This window comes from Bombina bombina, chromosome 1 (genome assembly GCF_027579735.1).
Source record: "Bombina bombina isolate aBomBom1 chromosome 1, aBomBom1.pri, whole genome shotgun sequence".
Classification (NCBI taxonomy): Eukaryota; Metazoa; Chordata; class Amphibia; order Anura; family Bombinatoridae; genus Bombina; species Bombina bombina.
This window is the reverse complement of record NC_069499.1, coordinates 1,101,539,469-1,101,559,207: the sequence shown is the minus strand read 5'-3', so window position 1 is coordinate 1,101,559,207 and position 19,739 is coordinate 1,101,539,469. Positions and strand designations below refer to the sequence as shown.

Below are 19,739 nucleotides of genomic sequence, written 5' to 3'. Positions count from 1 at the left end.
TCTTTATCGATGAACCAACGGGACTGGCCCTGCAACACCTGAGGCAGGCTTGTGACTAACTCCAAACTGGAAGTAATGGTGTCAATACTACAATCTCCCCTCTCTCAGTAGGGGGAAAAGGGTCTCAAATAGGTCTCAGGACCCCTGTCAACAAAGAATCTGGGGCACCTCAATTCTCCATGTTTCTCTTGTGGAGGAAAAGAAAAGACTGTCACACCAGAGAGGTGAGAGGGATTAACTGCTTTTGGAGTTTTGGGAATCTTTGCATCCTCCTAATAGCCAGGAGTTGAATCCCAGGAATAAAAAGATCATGGACTCACCACATTATGAAATTAAAAAAACAAAATTTATGCTTACCTGAAAAATTTCTTTCTTTTGCGATGTACAGAGTCCACGGATTAATCCTAACTTGTGGGATATTGTCCTTCCTGACAGGAAGTAGCAAAGAGAGCACCACAGCAGAGCTGTCTATATAGCTCCCCCCTTAACTCCAACCCCCAGTCATTCAACCGAAGGCCAAGGAAGAAAAGGAGAAACAATAAGGTGCAGAGGTGACTGAAGTTTACATAAAAAAATACTGTCTTGAATAGACAGGGTGGGCCGTGGACTCGGTACATCGCAAAAGAAAGAAATTTATCAGGTAAGCATAAATTTTGTTTTCTTTTGCATGATGTACCGAGTCCACGGATTCATCCTAACTTGTGGGATACCAATACCAAGGCTTTAGGACACTGATGGAGGGACAAGACAGGAATCTTTTAAACGGAAGGCACCACTGCTTGCAAAACCTTTCTCCCAAAAATAGCCTCCGAAGAAGCAAAAGTATCAAATTTATAACATTTTGAAAAGGTATGAAGCGACGACCAAGTCGCAGCCTTACAAATCTGTTCAACAGAAGCATCATTTTTAAAAGCCCATGTGGAAGCTACCGCTCTAGAAGAATGAGCTGTAATCCTTTCAAGAGGCTGCTGTCCAGCAGTCTCATAAGCCAAACGGATGATGCCTTTCAGCCAAAAGGAAAGAGAAGTCGCCGTAGCCTTTTGACCCCTACGCTTTCCAGAATAGACAACAAACAAAGAAGATGTTTGACGAAAATCTTTGGTTGCCTGCAAATAAAATTTCAAAGCACGAACCACGTCCAAGTTGTGCAACAGACGTTCCTTCTAAAAAACAGAATTTATGCTTACCTGATAAATTACTTTCTCTTGCGGTGTATCCAGTCCACGGATTCATCCTTACTTGTGGGATATTCTCATTCCCTACAGGAAGTGGCAAAGAGAGCACACAGCAGAGCTGTCCATATAGCTCCCCCTCTGGCTCCGCCCCCCAGTCATTCGACCGACGGTTAGGAGAAAAAGGAGAAACCATAGGGTGCAGTGGTGACTGTAGTTTAAACAAGAAATTTTAACGTGACTTAATTGCCAGGGCAGGCCGTAGACTGGATACACCGCAAGAGAAAGTCATTTATCAGGTAAGCATAAATTCTGTTTTCTCTTGCAAGGTGTATCCAGTCCACGGATTCATCCTTACTTGTGGGATACCAATACCAAAGCTTTAGGACACGGATGAAGGGAGGGAACAAGACAGGTAACCTAAACGGAAGGCACCACTGCTTGCAAAACCTTTCTCCCAAAAATAGCCTCCGAAGAAGCAAAAGTATCGAATTTGTAAAATTTGGCAAATGTATGCAGTGAAGACCAAGTCGCTGCCTTACAAATCTGTTCAACAGAAGCCTCATTCTTGAAGGCCCAAGTGGAGGCCACAGCTCTGGTGGAATGAGCTGTAATTCGTTCAGGAGGCTGCTGCCCAGCAGTCTCATAAGCCAATCGGATGATGCTTTTCAACCAGAAGGAAAGAGAGGTAGCCGTCGCTTTTTGACCTCTCCTCTTACCAGAATAGACAACAAAGATGATGTTTGTCTGAAATCCTTAGTTGCTTGTAAATAGAATTTCAAAGCACGAACCACATCAAGATTGTGTAAAAGCCGTTCCTTCTTAGAAGCTGGATTAGGACACAGAGAAGGAACAATGATTTCCTGGTTAATGTTCTTATTAGAAACAACTTTAGGAAGAAAACCAGGTTTGGTACGCAAAACTACCTTATCTACATGGAACACCAGATAGGGTAAATTACACTGCAAAGCAGACAATTCAGAAACTCTTCGAGCAGAAGATATAGCTACCAAAAACAAAACTTTCCAAGATAATAACTTAATATCTATGGAATGTAAAGGTTCAAACGGAACCCCTTGAAGAACTGAAAGAACTAAATTTAGACTCCATGGAGGAGCCACAGGTTTATAGACAGGCTTGGTTCTGACTAACACCTGTGCAAATGCTTGAACATCTGGTACTTCTGCCAGATGCTTTTGTAAAAGGATAGACAGAGCGGATATCTGCCCCTTTAAGGAACTAGCTGATAAACCTTTCTCCAATCCTTCTTGGAAAAAAGACAATATCCTTGGAATCCTAATCTTACTCCACGAGTAACCCTTGGATTCACACCAACAAAAGATATTTCCGCCATATCTTATGGTAAATTTTCCTGGTGACAGGTTTTCTAGCTTGGATCAGAGTATCTATGACTGATTCAGAGAACCCACACTTGGATAGAATTAAGCATTCAATCTCCAAGCAGTCAGCTGCAGAGAAACTAGATTTGGATGCTTGAATGGACCCTGTATTAGAAGATCCTGCCTCATTGGCAGTGTCCATGGTGGGACAGATGACATGTCCACTAGGTCTGCATACCAAGTCCTGCGTGGCCACGCAGGCGCTATCAGAATTACTGAGGCCTTCTCCTGTTTGATTCTGGCTACCAGCCGAGGGAGAAGAGGAAAAGGTGGAAAGACACAGGCCAGATTGAAGGACCAAGGCGCTACTAGAGCATCTATCAATGCCGCCTTGGGGTCCCTGGACCTGGATCCGTAAAGAGGAAATTTGGTGTTCTGACGGGACGCCATCAGATCCAACTCTGGAATGCCCCATAGCTGAGTCAGCTGAGCAAATACCTCCGGGTGGAGTTCCCACTCCCCCGGGTGAAAAGTCAGACGACTTAGGAAATCTGCTTCCCAGTTGTCTACTCGTCGGATGTGAATTGCAGATAGATGGCAAGAGTGATCCTCCGCCCACCTGACTATCTTGGTTACTTCCTTCATCGCTAAGGAACTTTTTGATCCTCCCTGATGATTTATGTATGCTACAGTCGTGATGTTGTCCGACTGGAATCTGATTAACTTGGCCGCCGCTAGCTGAGGCCATGCCTGGAGCGTGTTGAATATCGCTCTCACTTCCAAAATGTTTATCGGGAGAAGAGACTCTTCCCGAGACCATAGGCCCTGAGCTTTCAGGGAGCCCCAGACCACGCCCCAGCCTAACAGACTGGCGTCGGTCATTACAATGATCCACTCAGGCCTGCGGAAGCACATTCCCTGCGACAGGTGATCCTGAGACAACTACCAGAGAAGAGAATCTCTGGTTTTCTGGTCCAGTTGGATTTGAGGAGACAAATCTGCATAATCTACATTCCACTGTTTGAGCATGCACAATTGCAGTGGCCTGAGATGAATTTGAGCAAAAGGGACTACGTCCATTGCTGCTACCATTAATCAGATTACCTCCATGCACTGAGCTACAGATGGCCGAGGAATGGAATGAAGAACTCGGCAAGTACTTAGAAGCTTTAACATTCTGACCTCCGTCAGAAATATTTCCATTTCTACAGAGTCTATTAATGTTCCCAGGAAGGGAACCCTTGTGAGCGGGGACAGAGAACTTTTTTCGGTGTTCACCTTCCACCCGTGAGACCTTAGAAAGTCCAGAACAACATCCGTATGAGCCTTGGCTCTGGGAAAAGACGACGCCTGTATTAAGATGTCGTCCAGATAGGGTGCTACTGCAATGTCTCAGTACCGCTAGAAGGGACCCTAGTACCTTTGTGAAAATTCTGGGAGCGGTGGCCAACCCGAAGGGAAGGGCCACGAACTGGTAATACTTGTCCAGAAAAGCGAACCTTAGGAACTGATGGTGATCTTTGTGGATAGGAATATGAAGGTACGCATCCTATAGATCCACGGTAGTCATATACTGACCTTCCTGGATCATCGGTAAGATTGTCCGAATGGTTTCCATCTTGAAAGATGGAACTCTGAGGAATTTGTTTAGAATTTTTAGATCTAAGTTCCTTCCTTTTTGGGAACCACAAACAGGTTTGAGTAAAAACCCAGTCCTTGTTCTGTAATTGGAACTGGTTATATCACACCCATCTTGAGTAGATCTTCTACACAGCGTAAGAACGCCTCTTTCTTTGTCTGGTCTGTAGACAGACGAGAAATGTGGAACCTTCCCCTTGGAGGAGAGTCCTTGAATTCTAGAAGATATCCCTGAGCAACTATCTCTAATGCCCAGGGATCGGGAACATCTCTTGCCCAAGCCTGAGCAAAGAGAGAGAGTCTGCCCCCTACCAGATCCGGTCCCGGATCGGGGGCTACCCCTTCATGCTGTCTTAGTAGCAGCTGCAGGCTTCTTGGCCTGTTTACCCTTGTTCCAGCCCTGCAAAGGCTTCCAGGTTGCCTTGGGCTGTGAAGTGTTACCCTCTTGCTTTGCGGTAGCAGAGGCTGAAGCAGGACCGCTCCTGAAGTTGCGAAAGGAACGAAAATTTGCCTTGTTTTTAGCCTTAAAAGGCCTATCTTGCGGGAGGGCATGGCCCTTTCATTCAGTGATATCCGAAATAATCTCTTTCAACTCGTGCCCGAAAAGGGTCTTTCCCTTGAAAGGAATATTCAGTAATTTTGTTTTAGACGACACGTCGGCCGACCATGATTTAAGCCAAAGCGCTCTGCGCGCCATGATGGCAAAACCAGAATTTTTCAATGCTAACTTAGCTAATTACAAAGCGGCATCTGTGATAAAAGAATTAGCCAGCTTTAGAGCCTTAATTCTATCCATAATTTCGTCATATGAGGTCTCCGTCTGGAGCGACTCCTCCAGAGCCTCAAACCAGAAAGCCACTGCAGTAGTTACAGGAATAATGCAGGAAATAGGCTGGAGAAGGAAACCTTGTTGAACAAATATTTTCTTTAGTAAACCTTCTAATTTTTTATCCATAGGATCTTTGAAAGCACAACTGACTTCAATTGGTATGGTTGTGCACTTGGCTAATGTTGAAACTGCCCCCTCTACCTTAGGGACCGTCTGCCACGCGTCCCGCCTGGGATCAGTTATGGGGAACATTTTCTAAAAGATAGGTGGGGGAACAAACGGTACACCTGGTCTTTCCCACTCCCTAGCAACAATATCCGCCACCCTCTTAGGAATCGGAAACGCATCAGTGTATACAGGGACTTCTAGATATTTGTCCATTTTACACAATTTCTCTGGGACCACCATAGGGTCACAATCATCCAGAGTTGATAAGACCTCCCTAAGCAGTACGCGGAGGTGTTAAAATTTAAATGCTAGTGAATCTGATTCTGCCCGCTGAGAAACTTTTCCTGAATCAGAAATTTCTCAGACATAACATCCCTCGCCCCTACTTCAGAGTGTTGTGAGGGTACATCAGATAAGCCTCCCAAAGCTTCCGACTGCTCCTCATCTGTTCTCAAAACAGAGCTATCGCGCTGTTTAGGGAAAACTGGCAGTTTGGATAGAAAGGCCGCAAGGGAAGTATCCATGACTGCCGCCAGTTGTTGCAATGTAATAGGTGCTAATGCACTAGAGGTACTAGGTATCGCTTGAGCGGGCGTAACTGGTGATGACACATGGGGAGAGGACGGTGGACTATCCTCATTACCTTCAGTCAAAGAATCATCTAGAGATAAAAAAGAGGGCGCCACATAGGGTGATATTGTTGGATAAAAGTTCAAATGGGTAATTATTATCGTCGCTTACCGGAGAACGATGCACCGTATTATAACCGGTGCTGACAGGCAGGCTAACACTTTCAGTGGTTAGCACACTGGGTGGCCTCCGGCAGGTTGTACACAGCTGGTACTCAGCGTTCACTTGATTGGTGTGCGTCTGTGCAGCTGCAGCTAGCGAGTCAGACAATGAAACCACCGTATTGAGTGTTGAGACAGTAGCAGCTTGCTCTGTACAAGTATAACTGCTGGGATATCCCAGCAGTTATACTTGTACAGAGCAAGCTGCTACTGTCTCAACACTCAATACGGTGGTTTCATTGTCTGACTCGCTAGCTGCAGCTGCACAGACGCACACCAATCAAGTGAACGCTGAGTACCAGCTGTGTACAACCTGCCGGAGGCCACCCAGTGTGCTAACCACTGAAAGTGTTAGCCTGCCTGTCAGCACCGGTTATAATACGGTGCATCGTTCTCCGGTAAGCGACGATAATAATTACACATTTGAACTTTTATCCAACAATATCACCCTATGTGGCGCCCTCTTTTTTATCTCTAATTACAGATATCTCCTTTCCGAAGACCAGAGGAGCGTTTGCCGCCAGTATAATTGAGTGCAAGATTCAGCACTATCAAACTCACATGAACTTTATGGTTTGTTTTTAGACCAATACCACGTATTAACTTTTTTCAGCGCACCCCGCACACGGTTCCCCTCGGGGTTCCCTTCTCATGAAAGAATCATCTAGGGCTATATTTTTAAGTGACACAATATGATCTTTAAAGTGTATAGGCACATTAGTGCACTTGGGACACATTTTGAGTGGGGGTTCCACCATGGCTTCTGAACACCTAAAACAAGGCTTTTCCTTAGTGTCAGACATGATTAACAGATTGGTATTATACACAAGCAGGCTTGGAAAAACACTTTATGTAATAAAAAATAAAATTTGCAATAAATGGTACTGTGCCTTTAAAATAATAAAAGCGCACACAATTTTACAAAACGGTGAAAAATGAACAAAATCTCTTGAAATTTTTACAGTATGTGCCTAATGCTTCGATATGATTGCACAGCAAGTTTCAGCCTGATTAACCCTTTAATGCCCAAACCGGAGCCGCCTAAAGCAAACAACCGGTTAATAAACTACAGCACCTTGCCACAGCAGCCTGCTGTGGCCCTACCTTCCCTTAAGGATTGAATTTGAGAAAAACAAGCCTCCTGAAGTCCTCAAGCTGTCTCTGGACCCATGTGAAGCAGCATGCAGGGAAATCTTGTCAGAATAAACTGCGCAACTGAGGCGCGAAATTAGGCCCCTCCCACTCCACAGTTGTGGGGCCTTCAGAACCCAATTTAGGTGACTAAAAATAATGCCATGTGGAATAAAACCCCAATAAACACATCAAAAGTGCTTAAGTGTCAATAAAGAGTATTTTTCTAAAAAAAATAATCGATTGCCCTGTTAAAGTGATAACCAGTCTATTGAGCCCACTTAAATAAGCCTCTAGTTCTATACTAAGTTTCAGAACATGGCTTACCCTTCCCACATGGGGAATCTTGTCAGTCTTCTAGCATTATCTTGTCTTGACTAGAAAAAAGATGACTGAAACATACCTCAAAGCAGTTAAGCCTGCAAACTGTTCCCCCCAACTGAAGTTTTCTGGTACTCCTCAGTCCTGTGTGGGAACAGCAATGGATTTTAGTTACAACATGCTAAAATCATTTTCCTCTCAGCAGAATTCTTCATCATATTTCTGCCAGAGAGTAAATAGCACAAACCTGTACTATTTAAAAATAAACTTTTGATTGAAGATATAAAAACTACAAATCTAACACCACATTCACTTTACCCTCCCGTGGAGATGCTACTTGTTAGAGCGGCAAAGAGAATGACTGGGGGGCGGAGCCAGAGGGGGAGCTATATGGACAGCTTTGCTGTGTGTTCTCTTAGCCACTTCCTGTAGGGAATCAGAATATCCCACAAGGATGAATCCGTGGACTGGATACACCTTGCAAGAGAAACCTTCATTTAATGTGTTTAACCCTCCCTGCAGATGGGTCATGCAACTGATTGGATTCAGTGGTGGTTTGCAGAAATACAGTACCTAAATTAAAATTAAAAAAATAATTAGCGCTCCCATAAAATCTGTGACTCAAAAGCACTTTGTGAGTCAGTAATTGTTTGGTGATTAGTTCCAAAGTAGTGTTACAAGCTGCCTTCTCTACCAAAAGAACAGTGAAGGCATTTGAAAGCACTTTTATAGCTGCAGCCAGTAAAAAACAAGAAATGCTTAAAATGTCACATCAAATCTAAGGTTAAGTGAATTAGATGGATGAAAATATTAAAGGGACAGTCTACACCAGAATTTTTATTGTTTTAAAAGATAGATAATCCCTTTATTACCCAGTCCCCAGTTTTGCATAACCAACACAGTTATAATAATATACTTTTAACCTCTGTGATTATCTTGTATCTAAGCCTCTGCAAACTGCCCCTTTTTTCAGTTCTTTTGACAGACTTGCAGTCTAGCCAATCCGTGATGGCTCCCAGATTACTTCACGTGCACGAGCACAGTGTTATCTATATGAAATATGTGAACTAACACCCTCTAGTGGTGAAAAACTGTTAAAATGCAATTTGAAAGATGTGGGCTTCAAGGTCTAAGAAATTAGCATAAGAACCTCCTAGGTTAAGCTTTCAACTAAGAATACCAAGAAAACAAAGCAAAATTGGTGATAAAAGTAAATTGGAAAATTGTTTAAAATGACATGCTCTATCTGAATCATGAAAGTTTATTTTGGCCTAGACTGTCCCTTTAATATATCCATTCTTCAGATTCATAGTGTAATGAATTGGAATGGCACAACAGAAAGAATGAGGGTCTCTATTTAACAAAAGTGAGTTCAGTAGTTTCAAGTCCTGAACTGGATAAAACTGTCATTTCTACTCTGTATAAAGAGGCTGTATTATAAACTATTAAAATGTAAAAGTATACTTTAATTAAAAACTAAAGGCAGATGAAACAGAGTATATAATTTATTATCTTCATTACTTTACTGGCTTCAAAAGTTTGCTATCAACACATTCTGTATTCCTGGACACATGCTAAAACTAAATGACTGAAATATATTTTATGATACCAAACCACTCTGATAAAAGCTCAACATCCTTCAATGTTATACGTATAAATCCAGAACCACCATAAAGAATATGTTACTTAGTTAAATGCAACTTTACCAGTCATTTTCAAATACAACCCTCAAGTCGAGGACAACTAAATTCAGCAAACATTATGAAAGTTCAAACACACACAAAGTTTAAAAGGTCTGCTCTGGGTACTTTGCAACAATTTAATGGGCCAAGCAGTCCAGGGATTAAATATGGCTGCACTTAACTGATGAGGAGGCTGAAACGATAGTCTAGGGATGCCATTTTCCAGAGGAGAATTGCCTTGTTAGGTGGAATCAGAATGAAATAATTCAGTAAAGTTCTCCTCTGTGAAAAGCACAAATGGGCTAAAAGAAGCTAATCCCAGGTTGTAACCATACGATAAAACATGCCACTGGGCTGTTGGTTCCTGACAGATTGCTTCTCTTTCTGTATGTATTAATGTATAGCAAAATGGTTGCACTCATAGTTTTAGTTTGTAACAGTAGCAGGCATTTATTCTCACATGCCCAAAAATCACACAGACAGCTAAGGCTGGGAGTTTAGAAGTGTGCAGGTTGTTGGAGACGTCAGATGCAGGGCACTCTTCAATAGGGAACTCATTTAATCACAAGGGTAGCGTAACCCTCTGAGTTTCAAGCAAACAATCTAGAGCTCAGTTAATACAGAACCTAAAAACTGGTATCTGGTGCCACAGGAATTACCCCTCCCAGTACTGTGAAGTAGAAATGTTTGAATATACTGTATATATAGATAGATATATAAAAAAAAAAGGAAATTTATGCTTACCTGATAAATTGATTTCTTTTTCGATACGATGAGTCCATGGATTTCATCCTTACTTGTGGGATATTCATTTCCTGGTCAGCAGGAGGCGGCAAAGAGCACCACAGCAGAGCTGTATAAATAGCTCCTCCCTTCCCTCCCAACCCAGTCATTCGACCAAAGATAGGAAGAGAAAGGAAAAGCCAAGGTGCAGAGGTGTCTGAAGTTTAACAAAAATTTAAGAACCTGTCTCATTAGAACAGGACGGGCCGTGAACTCATCGTATCGAAAAAGAAATAAAATTTATCAGGTAAGCATAAATTTCCTTTTCTTTTTCAAGATACGATGAGTCCATGGATTTCATCCTAACTTGTGGGATACAATACCAAAGCTATAGTACACGGATGAAAGGGGAGGGACAAGACAGGGAACCTAAACGGAAGGCACCACTGCTTGAAGAACCTTTCTCCCAAAAACAGCCTCAGCCGAGACAAAAGAATCAAATTTGAAAAATATTGAAAAAGTGTGAAGAGAAGACCAAGTTGCAGCCTTGCAAATCTGTGCAACAGAAGCATCATTTTTGAATTCCCATGAGGAAGCAACAGTCCTAGTGGAATGAGCCGTAATTCTATCAGAAGGCTACTGTCCAGCAGTCTCATATGCAAACCGGATGATACTCTTCAGCCAAAAAGAAAGAAAGGTAGCCGTAGTTTTCTAACCCCTACATTTCCCTGAAAAAATGATAAACAAAGAAGATAATTGACAAAAATCCTTAGTCGCTTGTAAGTAGACTTTAAAGCACGGACTACGTCTAAATTGTGTAGCAGGCATTCCTTCTGAGAAGGAATAGGACACACAGAAGGAACAATAATCTCCTGATTAATGTTCTTGTCTGAAACAACTTTAGGAAGAAAACCAGTTTAGAACGTAAAACCACCTTATCCGATAAAAAAACATAATTTATGCTTACCTGATAAATTTATTTCTCTTGTAGTGTATCCAGTCCACGGATCATCCATTACTTGTGGGATATTCTCCTTCCCAACAGGAAGTTGCAAGAGGATCACCCACAGCAGAGCTGCTATATAGCTCCTCCCCTCACTGACATATCCAGTCATTCGACCGAAACAAGACGAGAAAGGAGAAACCATAGGGTGCAGTGGTGACTGTAGTTTAATTAAAATTTAGACCTGCCTTAAAAGGACAGGGCGGGCCGTGGACTGGATACACTACAAGAGAAATAAATTTATCAGGTAAGCATAAATTGTGTTTTCTCTTGTTAAGTGTATCCAGTCCACGGATCATCCATTACTTGTGGGATACCAATACCAAAGCTAAAGTACACGGATGATGGGAGGGACAAGGCAGGAACTTAAACGGAAGGAACCACTGCCTGTAAAACCTTTCTCCCAAAAACAGCCTCCGAAGAAGCAAAAGTGTCAAATTTGTAAAATTTTGAAAAGGTGTGAAGCGAAGACCAAGTCGCAGCCTTGCAAATCTGTTCAACAGAGGCCTCATTTTTAAAGGCCCAGGTGGAAGCCACAGCTCTAGTGGAATGAGCTGTAATCCTTTCAGGGGGCTGCTGTCCAGCAGTCTCATAGGCTAAGCGTATTATGCTCCGAAGCCAAAAGGAGAGAGAGGTTGCCGAAGCTTTTTGACCTCTCCTCTGTCCAGAGTAAACGACAAACAGGGCAGATGTTTGACGAAAATCTTTAGTAGCCTGTAAGTAAAACTTCAAGGCACGGACTACGTCCAGATTATGCAAAAGACGTTCCTTCTTTGAAGAAGGGTTGGGACACAATGATGGAACAACAATCTCTTTATTGATATTCCTGTTAGAAACCACCTTAGGTAAAAACCCAGGTTTGGTACGCAGAACTACCTTGTCTGAATGAAAAATCAGATAAGGAGAATCACAATGTAAGGCAGATAACTCAGAGACTCTTCGAGCCAAGGAAATAGCCATCAAAAACAGAACTTTCCAAGATAAAAGTTTAATATCAATGGAATGAAGGGGTTCAAACTGAACTCCCTGAAGAACTTTAAGAACCAAGTTTAAGCTCCACGGGGGAGCAACAGTTTTAAACACAGGCTTAATCCTAACCAAAGCCTGACAAAATGCCTGGACGTCTGGAACTTCTGCCAGACGCTTGTGCAAAAGAATAGACAGAGCAGAGATCTGTCCTTTTAAAGAACTAGCTGATAAGCCTTTGTCCAAACCCTCTTGGAGAAAGGACAATATCCTAGGAATCCTAACCTTACTCCATGAGTAACTCTTGGATTCACACCAATAAAGATATTTACGCCATATCTTATGGTAGATTTTCCTGGTGACAGGCTTCCGAGCCTGTATTAAGGTATCAATGACTAACTCGGAGAAGCCACGCCTTGATAGAATCAAGCGTTCAATCTCCATGCAGTCAGTCTCAGAGAAATTAGATTTGGATGATTGAAAGGACCTTGTATTAGAAGGTCCTGCCTCAGAGGCAGAGTCCATGGTGGAAGAGATGACATGTCCACTAGGTCTGCATACCAGGTCCTGCGTGGCCACGCAGGCGCTATCAGAATCACCGATGCTCTCTCCTGTTTGATTTTGGCAATCAGTCGAGGGAGCAGAGGAAACGGTGGACACATAGGCCAGGTTGAAGAACCAAGGAGCTGCCTGAGCATCTATCAGCGTTGCTCCCGGGTCTCTGGACCTGGATCCGTAACAAGGAAGCTTGGCGTTCTGGCGAGACGCCATGAGATCCAGTTCTGGTTTGCCCCAACGATGGACCAGTTGAGCAAACACCTCCGGATGGAGTTCCCACTCCCCCGGATGAAAAATCTGACGACTTAGAAAATCTGCCTCCCAGTTCTCTACGCCTGGGATGTGGATCGCTGACAGGTGGCAAGAGTGAGACTCTGCCCAGCGAATTATCTTTGAGACTTCTAACATCGCTAGGGAACTCCTGGTTCCCCCTTGATGGTTGATGTAAGCCACAGTCGTGATGTTGTCCGACTGAAATCTGATGAACCTTAGTGTTGCTAACTGAGGCCAAGCTAGAAGAGCATTGAATATTGCTCTTAACTCCAGAATATTTATTGGGAGGAGTTTCTCCTCCTGAGTCCACGATCCCTGAGCCTTCAGGGAGTTCCAGACTGCGCCCCAACCTAGAAGGCTGGCATCTGTTGTTACAATTGTCCAATCTGGCCTGCGAAAGGTCATACCCTTAGACAGATGGACCCGAGAAAACCACCAGAGAAGAGAATCTCTGGTCTCTTGATCCAGATTTAGTAGAGGGGACAAATCTGAGTAATCCCCATTCCACTGACTTAGCATGCATAATTGCAGCGGTCTGAGATGCAGGCACGCAAATGGCACTATGTCCATTGCTGCTACCATTAAGCCGATTACTTCCATGCACTGAGCCACTGACGGGCATGGAATGGAATGAAGGACACGGCAAGCATTTAGAAGTTTTGATAACCTGGACTCCGTCAGGTAAATTTTCATCTCTACAGAATCTATAAGAGTCCCTAGGAAGGAGACTCTTGTGAGTGGTGATAGAGAACTCTTTTCCACGTTCACTTCCCACCCATGCGACCTCAGAAATGCCAGAACTATCTCTGTATGAGACTTGGCAATTTGAAAGCTTGACGCCTGTATCAGGATGTCGTCTAGATACAGAGCCACCGCTATGCCTCGCGGTCTTAGAACCGCCAGAAGTGAGCCCAGAACCTTTGTAAAAATATTCGGGGCAGTGGCCAACCCGAAGGGAAGAGCTACAAATTGGTAATGCCTGTCTAGAAAGGCAAACCTTAGGAACCGCTGATGATCTTTGTGAATCGGTATGTGAAGGTAGGCATCCTTTAAGTCCAATGTGGTCATGTACTGACCCTCTTGGATCATGGGTAGGATGGTCCTAATAGTTTCCATTTTGAATGATGGAACTCTGAGGAATTTGTTTAAGATCTTTAGATCCAAGATTGGTCTGAAGGTTCCCTCTTTCTTGGGAACCACAAACAGATTTGAATAAAATCCCTGTCCCTGTTCCGTCCGCGGAACTGGATGGATCACTCCCATTACTAGGAGGTCTTGCACACAGCTTAGGAATGCCTATTTCTTTATCTGGTTTGCTGATAACCTTGAAAGATAAAATCTCCCTTGTGGAGGAGAAGCTTTGAAGTCCAGAAGATATCCCTGCGATATGATCTCCAACGCTCAGGGATCCTGAACATCTCTTGCCCACGCCTGGGCGAAGAGAGAATTCTGCCCCCCACTATATCCGTTTCCGGATAGGGGGCCATTCCTTCATGCTGTCTTGGGGGCAGCAGCAGGCTTTCTGGCCTGCTTGCCCTTGTTCCAGGACTGGTTAGGTTTCCAGGCCTGTCTGGAATGAGCAACAGTTCCCTCTTGTTTTGAAGCGGAGGAAGTTGATGCTGCTCCTGCCTTGAAATTTCGAAAGGCACGAAAATTAGACTGTTTTGCCTTTGATTTGGCCCTGTCCTGAGGAAGGGTATGACCCTTGCCTCCAGTAATGTCAGCAATAATTTCCTTCAAGCCAGGCCCGAATAAGGTCTGCCCCTTGAAAGGAATGTTGAGTAATTTAGACTTTGAAGTCACGTCAGCTGACCAGGATTTAAGCCATAGCGCCCTATGCGCATGGATGGCGAATCCGGAATTCTTAGCCGTTAGTTTAGTCAAATGAACAATGGCATCAGAAAGAAGCTGGATGTCTGTGTCTGTAATTTTTGCTGTGCAAAAAAACGCCAAAATAGGCCCCTCCCACTCATATTACAACAGTGGGAAGCCTCAGGGAACTGTTTCTAAGCAAAATTCAAGCCAGCCATGTGGAAAAAACTAGGCCCCAATAAGTTTTATCACCAAACATATGTAAAAAACGATTAAACATGCCAGCAAACGTTTTAAAATACACTTTTATAAGAGTATGTATCTCTATTAATAAGCCTGATACCAGTCGCTATCACTGCATTTAAGGCTTTACTTACATTACTTCGGTATCAGCAGCATTTTCTAGAAAATTCCATCCCTAGAAAAGTATTTTAACTGCACATACCTTATTGCAGGAAAACCTGCACGCTATTCCCCCTCTGAAGTTACCTCACTCCTCAGAATATGTGAGAACAGCAAAGGATCTTAGTTACTTCTGCTAAGATCATAGAAAATGCAGGCAGATTCATCTTCTAAATACTGCCTGAGATAAACAGTACACTCCAGTAAGTGTAAAAATAAACTTTTGATTGAAGAAATAAACTAAGTATAAAACACCACAGTCCTCTTACGACCTCCATCTTAGTTGAGAGTTGAAAGAGAATGACTGGGTATGGCAGTGATGGGAGGAGCTATATAGCAGCTCTGCTGTGGGTGATCCTCTTGCAACTTCCTGTTGGGAAGGAGAATATCCCACAAGTAATGGATGATCCGTGGACTGGATACACTTAAGAGAAATAAGATAAGGAAAATTATATTGTAATGCTGAAATCTCAAACACTCTTCTAGCAGAAGAAATGGCAACAAGAAACAAAACTTTCCAAGATAATAACTGAATATCTATGGAATGCATAGGTTCAAACGGAACCCCCTGAAGAACTATAAAAACGAAACTAAAACTCCAAGGAGGAGCAATCAGATTAAACACAGGCCTGATTCTAGTCGAAGCCTGACAAAAAGATTGAACATCTGGTACATCTGCCAGACCCTCACTTTGCCATCTCCTATCTTACTAACACAGGCAAAGAGAATGACTGGGTTGGGAGGGAAGGGAGGAGATATTTATACAGCTCTGCTGTGGTGCTCTTTGCCGCCTCCTGCTGACCAGGAGGTGAATATCCCACAAGTAAGGATGAAATCCGTGGACTCATTGTATCTTGAAAAAGAAAAAATGTAAGCAAGAATGCATCTTTCAAGTCTATTTGTAAAGAGGGCACGTGCTTGGAATACTAAGCATCATCTGCTACAAGCTCAATTGAGCTATAAAAAGAATTTAAAGAAACGGAAATTCCTGCTCAAACAACTTTTCTGTAGAGCAAGAACATAAAAAGTCAAAGGGGTCAGAGAAGAACTTTTAAACTATATGATTTTAGAAGTATGGTCCATTCAAAATTATTCAGTGATAATAAAAGAGAAGATAAACTTGTGTGGTACGTTAACAACACTTGGGAAAACACAGTCCGCTTCTGTGGTTATTGAAAGGTCAAGAAAAGTGCTTTGTTGCACTTATCTATGACATGTATTCAATATCTTAAAAAAAAAAAATACATTTAAGCCCCAAAATGCTATGTTCTCTGTACTGAGAAAAAGGACTACCTTCTCAGTATGTAGACTACCCTCTATGTGTAATAGCTAGTAAACACGTTTTCACTACGTGAGGTTAAACAACAAATAAGGTATGGTAAGAAAAAAAAAAAGTGGCATAAACGGGTTGGTGCTATGGCAAGGGACAAAGAGACCCATAGTATAGTGTTTATATAACAAAAGCATTCACAATATCCAAAATGGAGCAGCTATTATATTATTTGTACTTTTACAAAGAAACATACATTAGAAAAAAGCTTTTTTTTTTTTTTTAAACAAATCCAGGAGAAAACAATTCCAGTTTTGTATATTTGTCCATTGCAGTTAGTTTCTGCAGAAAAGCAAGGCATAAAGCATATCTATGAAAAAGTGTTACAGCAGAAGAAGAGAAAGTGCAGTACACAGAAAGTTGTATGCATGACTTAGTTCACATAAAGGACAGGATAAAATGATGCAAACATGTGGGTGCGCGTATTTTGGGGGGGGGAAGGTTTGCAATAAGGTGCTGAGCATATAATAAAAAAGTATCTTACAAGGTTCTCTACTGTATTTAGCAGAATTGTCAGATCGTGGATTCCGCTTCATAGGAGCTATGGGAAAAAAACCCAGACATAAAATTAGAAATTACTCTTCCTGCTTGTGTTTTACTGAAATCACAGTATTTGCAAATGGGTGTGAAAAATTACATAAAGTCATTCCAACAGTACTTTAAAAGAATGATTTTAAACTATACAGAAAAATGAAAAGTAAATTACCCTTTATCTGAGTTAAGTGTCAAGGGTTATGTGATTTTTTTTCACCCATGCGTCAATAGACTACTAAATAAATATACATAGATAATACAGATTTATAGAATGACAAAAGAATAAGAAAAGTCTACTAATGTAAGATCAGACACACAACCTAACCAACAGAAAAGTATACACTAAAAATATTAAACTTTACAAGACATATTTGAGTATAAAAGCTCTGAAAATGCTATTTTTATACCAATTATAAATATGACAACTCATGAAGCAGGAGATTCTAGACCAATTGAGTTACCATTAACCCATGAACTTCTGTTAAACCAGAAACAGACATCATTCAATCTAACTCCTCTGAAGCTTAATTATTTTTAACAAAGCAAAAAAAAAAAAAAAAAAGCAAAAAAATAAGAAGAGGAAGAGAAAATAAACAAGAGAACAAGATGGGGAGGTAAGAACAAATACAAAATGGTGGGCTTCATATTCTGTCACTCAGAACAGAACATAAAGAAAGGGACTTGTGTGCAGCCCAATTATCCTTACAGACTGTGCAACATCTTGACCATGTAGATGACCTCTACAGTAGTAGCAGGCGTAACATGACCCCCTCGAGACATATTCAAATGAAACAGCAATCCTTATGGTACCAGAAAAAAAGAGCATCTAACTTTTGTAACAGCTCACGAGAGAGCTGCATCCACCATATGTAAGAGCAAAGTATTAAAAGAGACATCCTCAAACTTGGCCATTCAGAGGTTTTGGAACTACATTTCCCATGATGCTCATCAAACTTGGCCATCCAGATGTTTTGGAACTACATATCCCATTATGCTGAGCCAGCATATCAGCTGGCTGAGCATCATGGGAAATGTAGTTCCAAAACCTCTGGAGGGCCAAGTTTGAGGATGTCTGTATTAAAGTAAACAAACCTCATATTCATATCTGAAGCAATATTACTGCTACTAACTCAACTAAATGCCTGAAAGTTTAAGAGAAACCTTTGCATCCTACATCATTCAATTGAAATAACAAAATGTATGCTTATAAATTTATTTCAGGACATGGAGAGTCCATGACGCCATTCCAATTACAAGTGGGATATTCAAATCCTGGCCAGCAGGAGGTGGTCAAGAGCAACCCAGCAAAGCTGTTAAGTGTAACTGCCTTACCCATAACCCCCAGTCATTCAGCCGAAGGAAATAGAAAGGAAGAAAAACACAAGGGTTAAAAAAGGTGCCTGAGGTTTTAAAAAAAAAATTACCGAATTACAAATAAAAAAAGGGCAGGGTCGTGGACTCTCCATGTCTGGAAAGAAAGAAATTTATCAGGTTAGCATAAATTTTGTTTTCTTTTCTATGACATGGAGAGTACACAATGTCATTCCAATTACTAGTGGGAACCAATACCCAAGTCAGAGGACATAGAATGAACAGGGAGGGAGAAAAAGGCAGGATGAGAACCTAAACAGAAGGCATCACCGATTGAAGAACCTTTCTCTCAAAAGAAGCCTCAGCCGAGGCAAAAGTATCAAATTTGTAGAATTTTGAAAAAGTATGTAGAGAGGATCATGTTGCCGCCTTGCAAATCTAATCCACAGAAGCTTCATTTTTGAAAGCCAAAGAAGAGGAGACAGCCCTAGTGGAATGAGCCATAATTCTTTCAGGAGGCTGCTGTCCAGCAGTCTCATAAGCCAAACAAATCAAACATCTCAACCAGAGAGACAGAGAAGTAGAAGTGGCCTTCTGACTTGCGTTTTCCAGAGAAAACAACAAATAGGGTAGATGATTCCCTAAAATCTTTAGTAATTTGCAAGTAGAATTTTAAAGCCTGCACAACATCCAAGTTATGCAAAAGACGTTCCTTATGAGAAGAAGGATTAGGACAAAAAAAGGAACAACAATTTCCTGATTAATGCTTCTATCCGACACCACCTTAGGGAGAAACCCCAATTTTGTACGAAGGACCGCTTTGTCAGAATGAAAAACAAGGTACGAGGAATCTCACTACAGAGCTGAAAGCTCAGACACTCTGCGAGCAGAAGAAATGGCAACAAGAAACAAAACCTTCCAGGACAACAGTTTTATATCAACAATATCCATTGGCTCAAAAGGAGCCTGCTGCAAAACTTTAAGAACTTAATTAAGGCTCCAAGGAGGAGCAACAGGTTTAAAAAAAGGCCTGAATCTAACCAGGGCCTGTACGAATGCTTAAATATCTGGTAGGTCTGCTAGACGTTTGTAACAAAATAGATAATGCAGAAATCTGAACCTTTAGGATACTGACCGATTAACCCTTCTCCAGGCCATCCTGAAGAAAAGACAAAATCTGGGGGAATCCTCACCCAGCGCCAGGTGAACCCCTTAGATTCACACAAAGATAGGTATGTTTGCGCCATATTTTATGGCAAATCTTGCGAGTAACCGATTTTTGAGCCTGAATCATAGTTTCAATGACCGCCTCAGAAAAACCACGCTTCGACAGAACTAGGCGTTCAATCTCCAAGAAGTTAGTTTCAGAGAATTTAAGTTTGGATGGAGGAAAGGACCCTGAAGGTCTTTCCTCAGAGGTAACCTCCAAGGAGGTAGAGATGACATCCTTACACGATCCACGAACCAAATCCTGCGAGGCCATGCAGGACCTAATGGAATCACCAATGAACTCCCCTGTTTGATACGAGCGATGACTCGTGGAAGGAGAAGAAACGGATAAGCCAGAGGAAACCTCCAAGGTACCGCTAGAGCATCTATCAGAACGGCCTGAGGATCTCTTGACCATGAACCGTACTTTGGAACCTTGGCGTTTTGGAGAGACGCCATCAGATCCAACTCTGGAACCCTCCACTTGAGGGTTATCTGAGACAACACTTCCGGATGGAAAACCCACTCCCCGGGATGAAAGGTCTG

The 19,739-nt window shown here is 42.2% G+C and overlaps 1 protein-coding gene across 1 annotated transcript in view; it reads right to left on the bottom strand.

The window, feature by feature from the left end:
• Positions 1-19,739, bottom strand: part of PHF20 (PHD finger protein 20) — a gene marked incomplete in the record, with an annotated part of 1,076,425 nt that overhangs the window by 583,147 nt on the left and 473,539 nt on the right. The window contains 1 exon segment of the mRNA XM_053696620.1: positions 16,624-16,680. Coding sequence (XP_053552595.1) covers positions 16,624-16,680 — 57 coding nt within the window.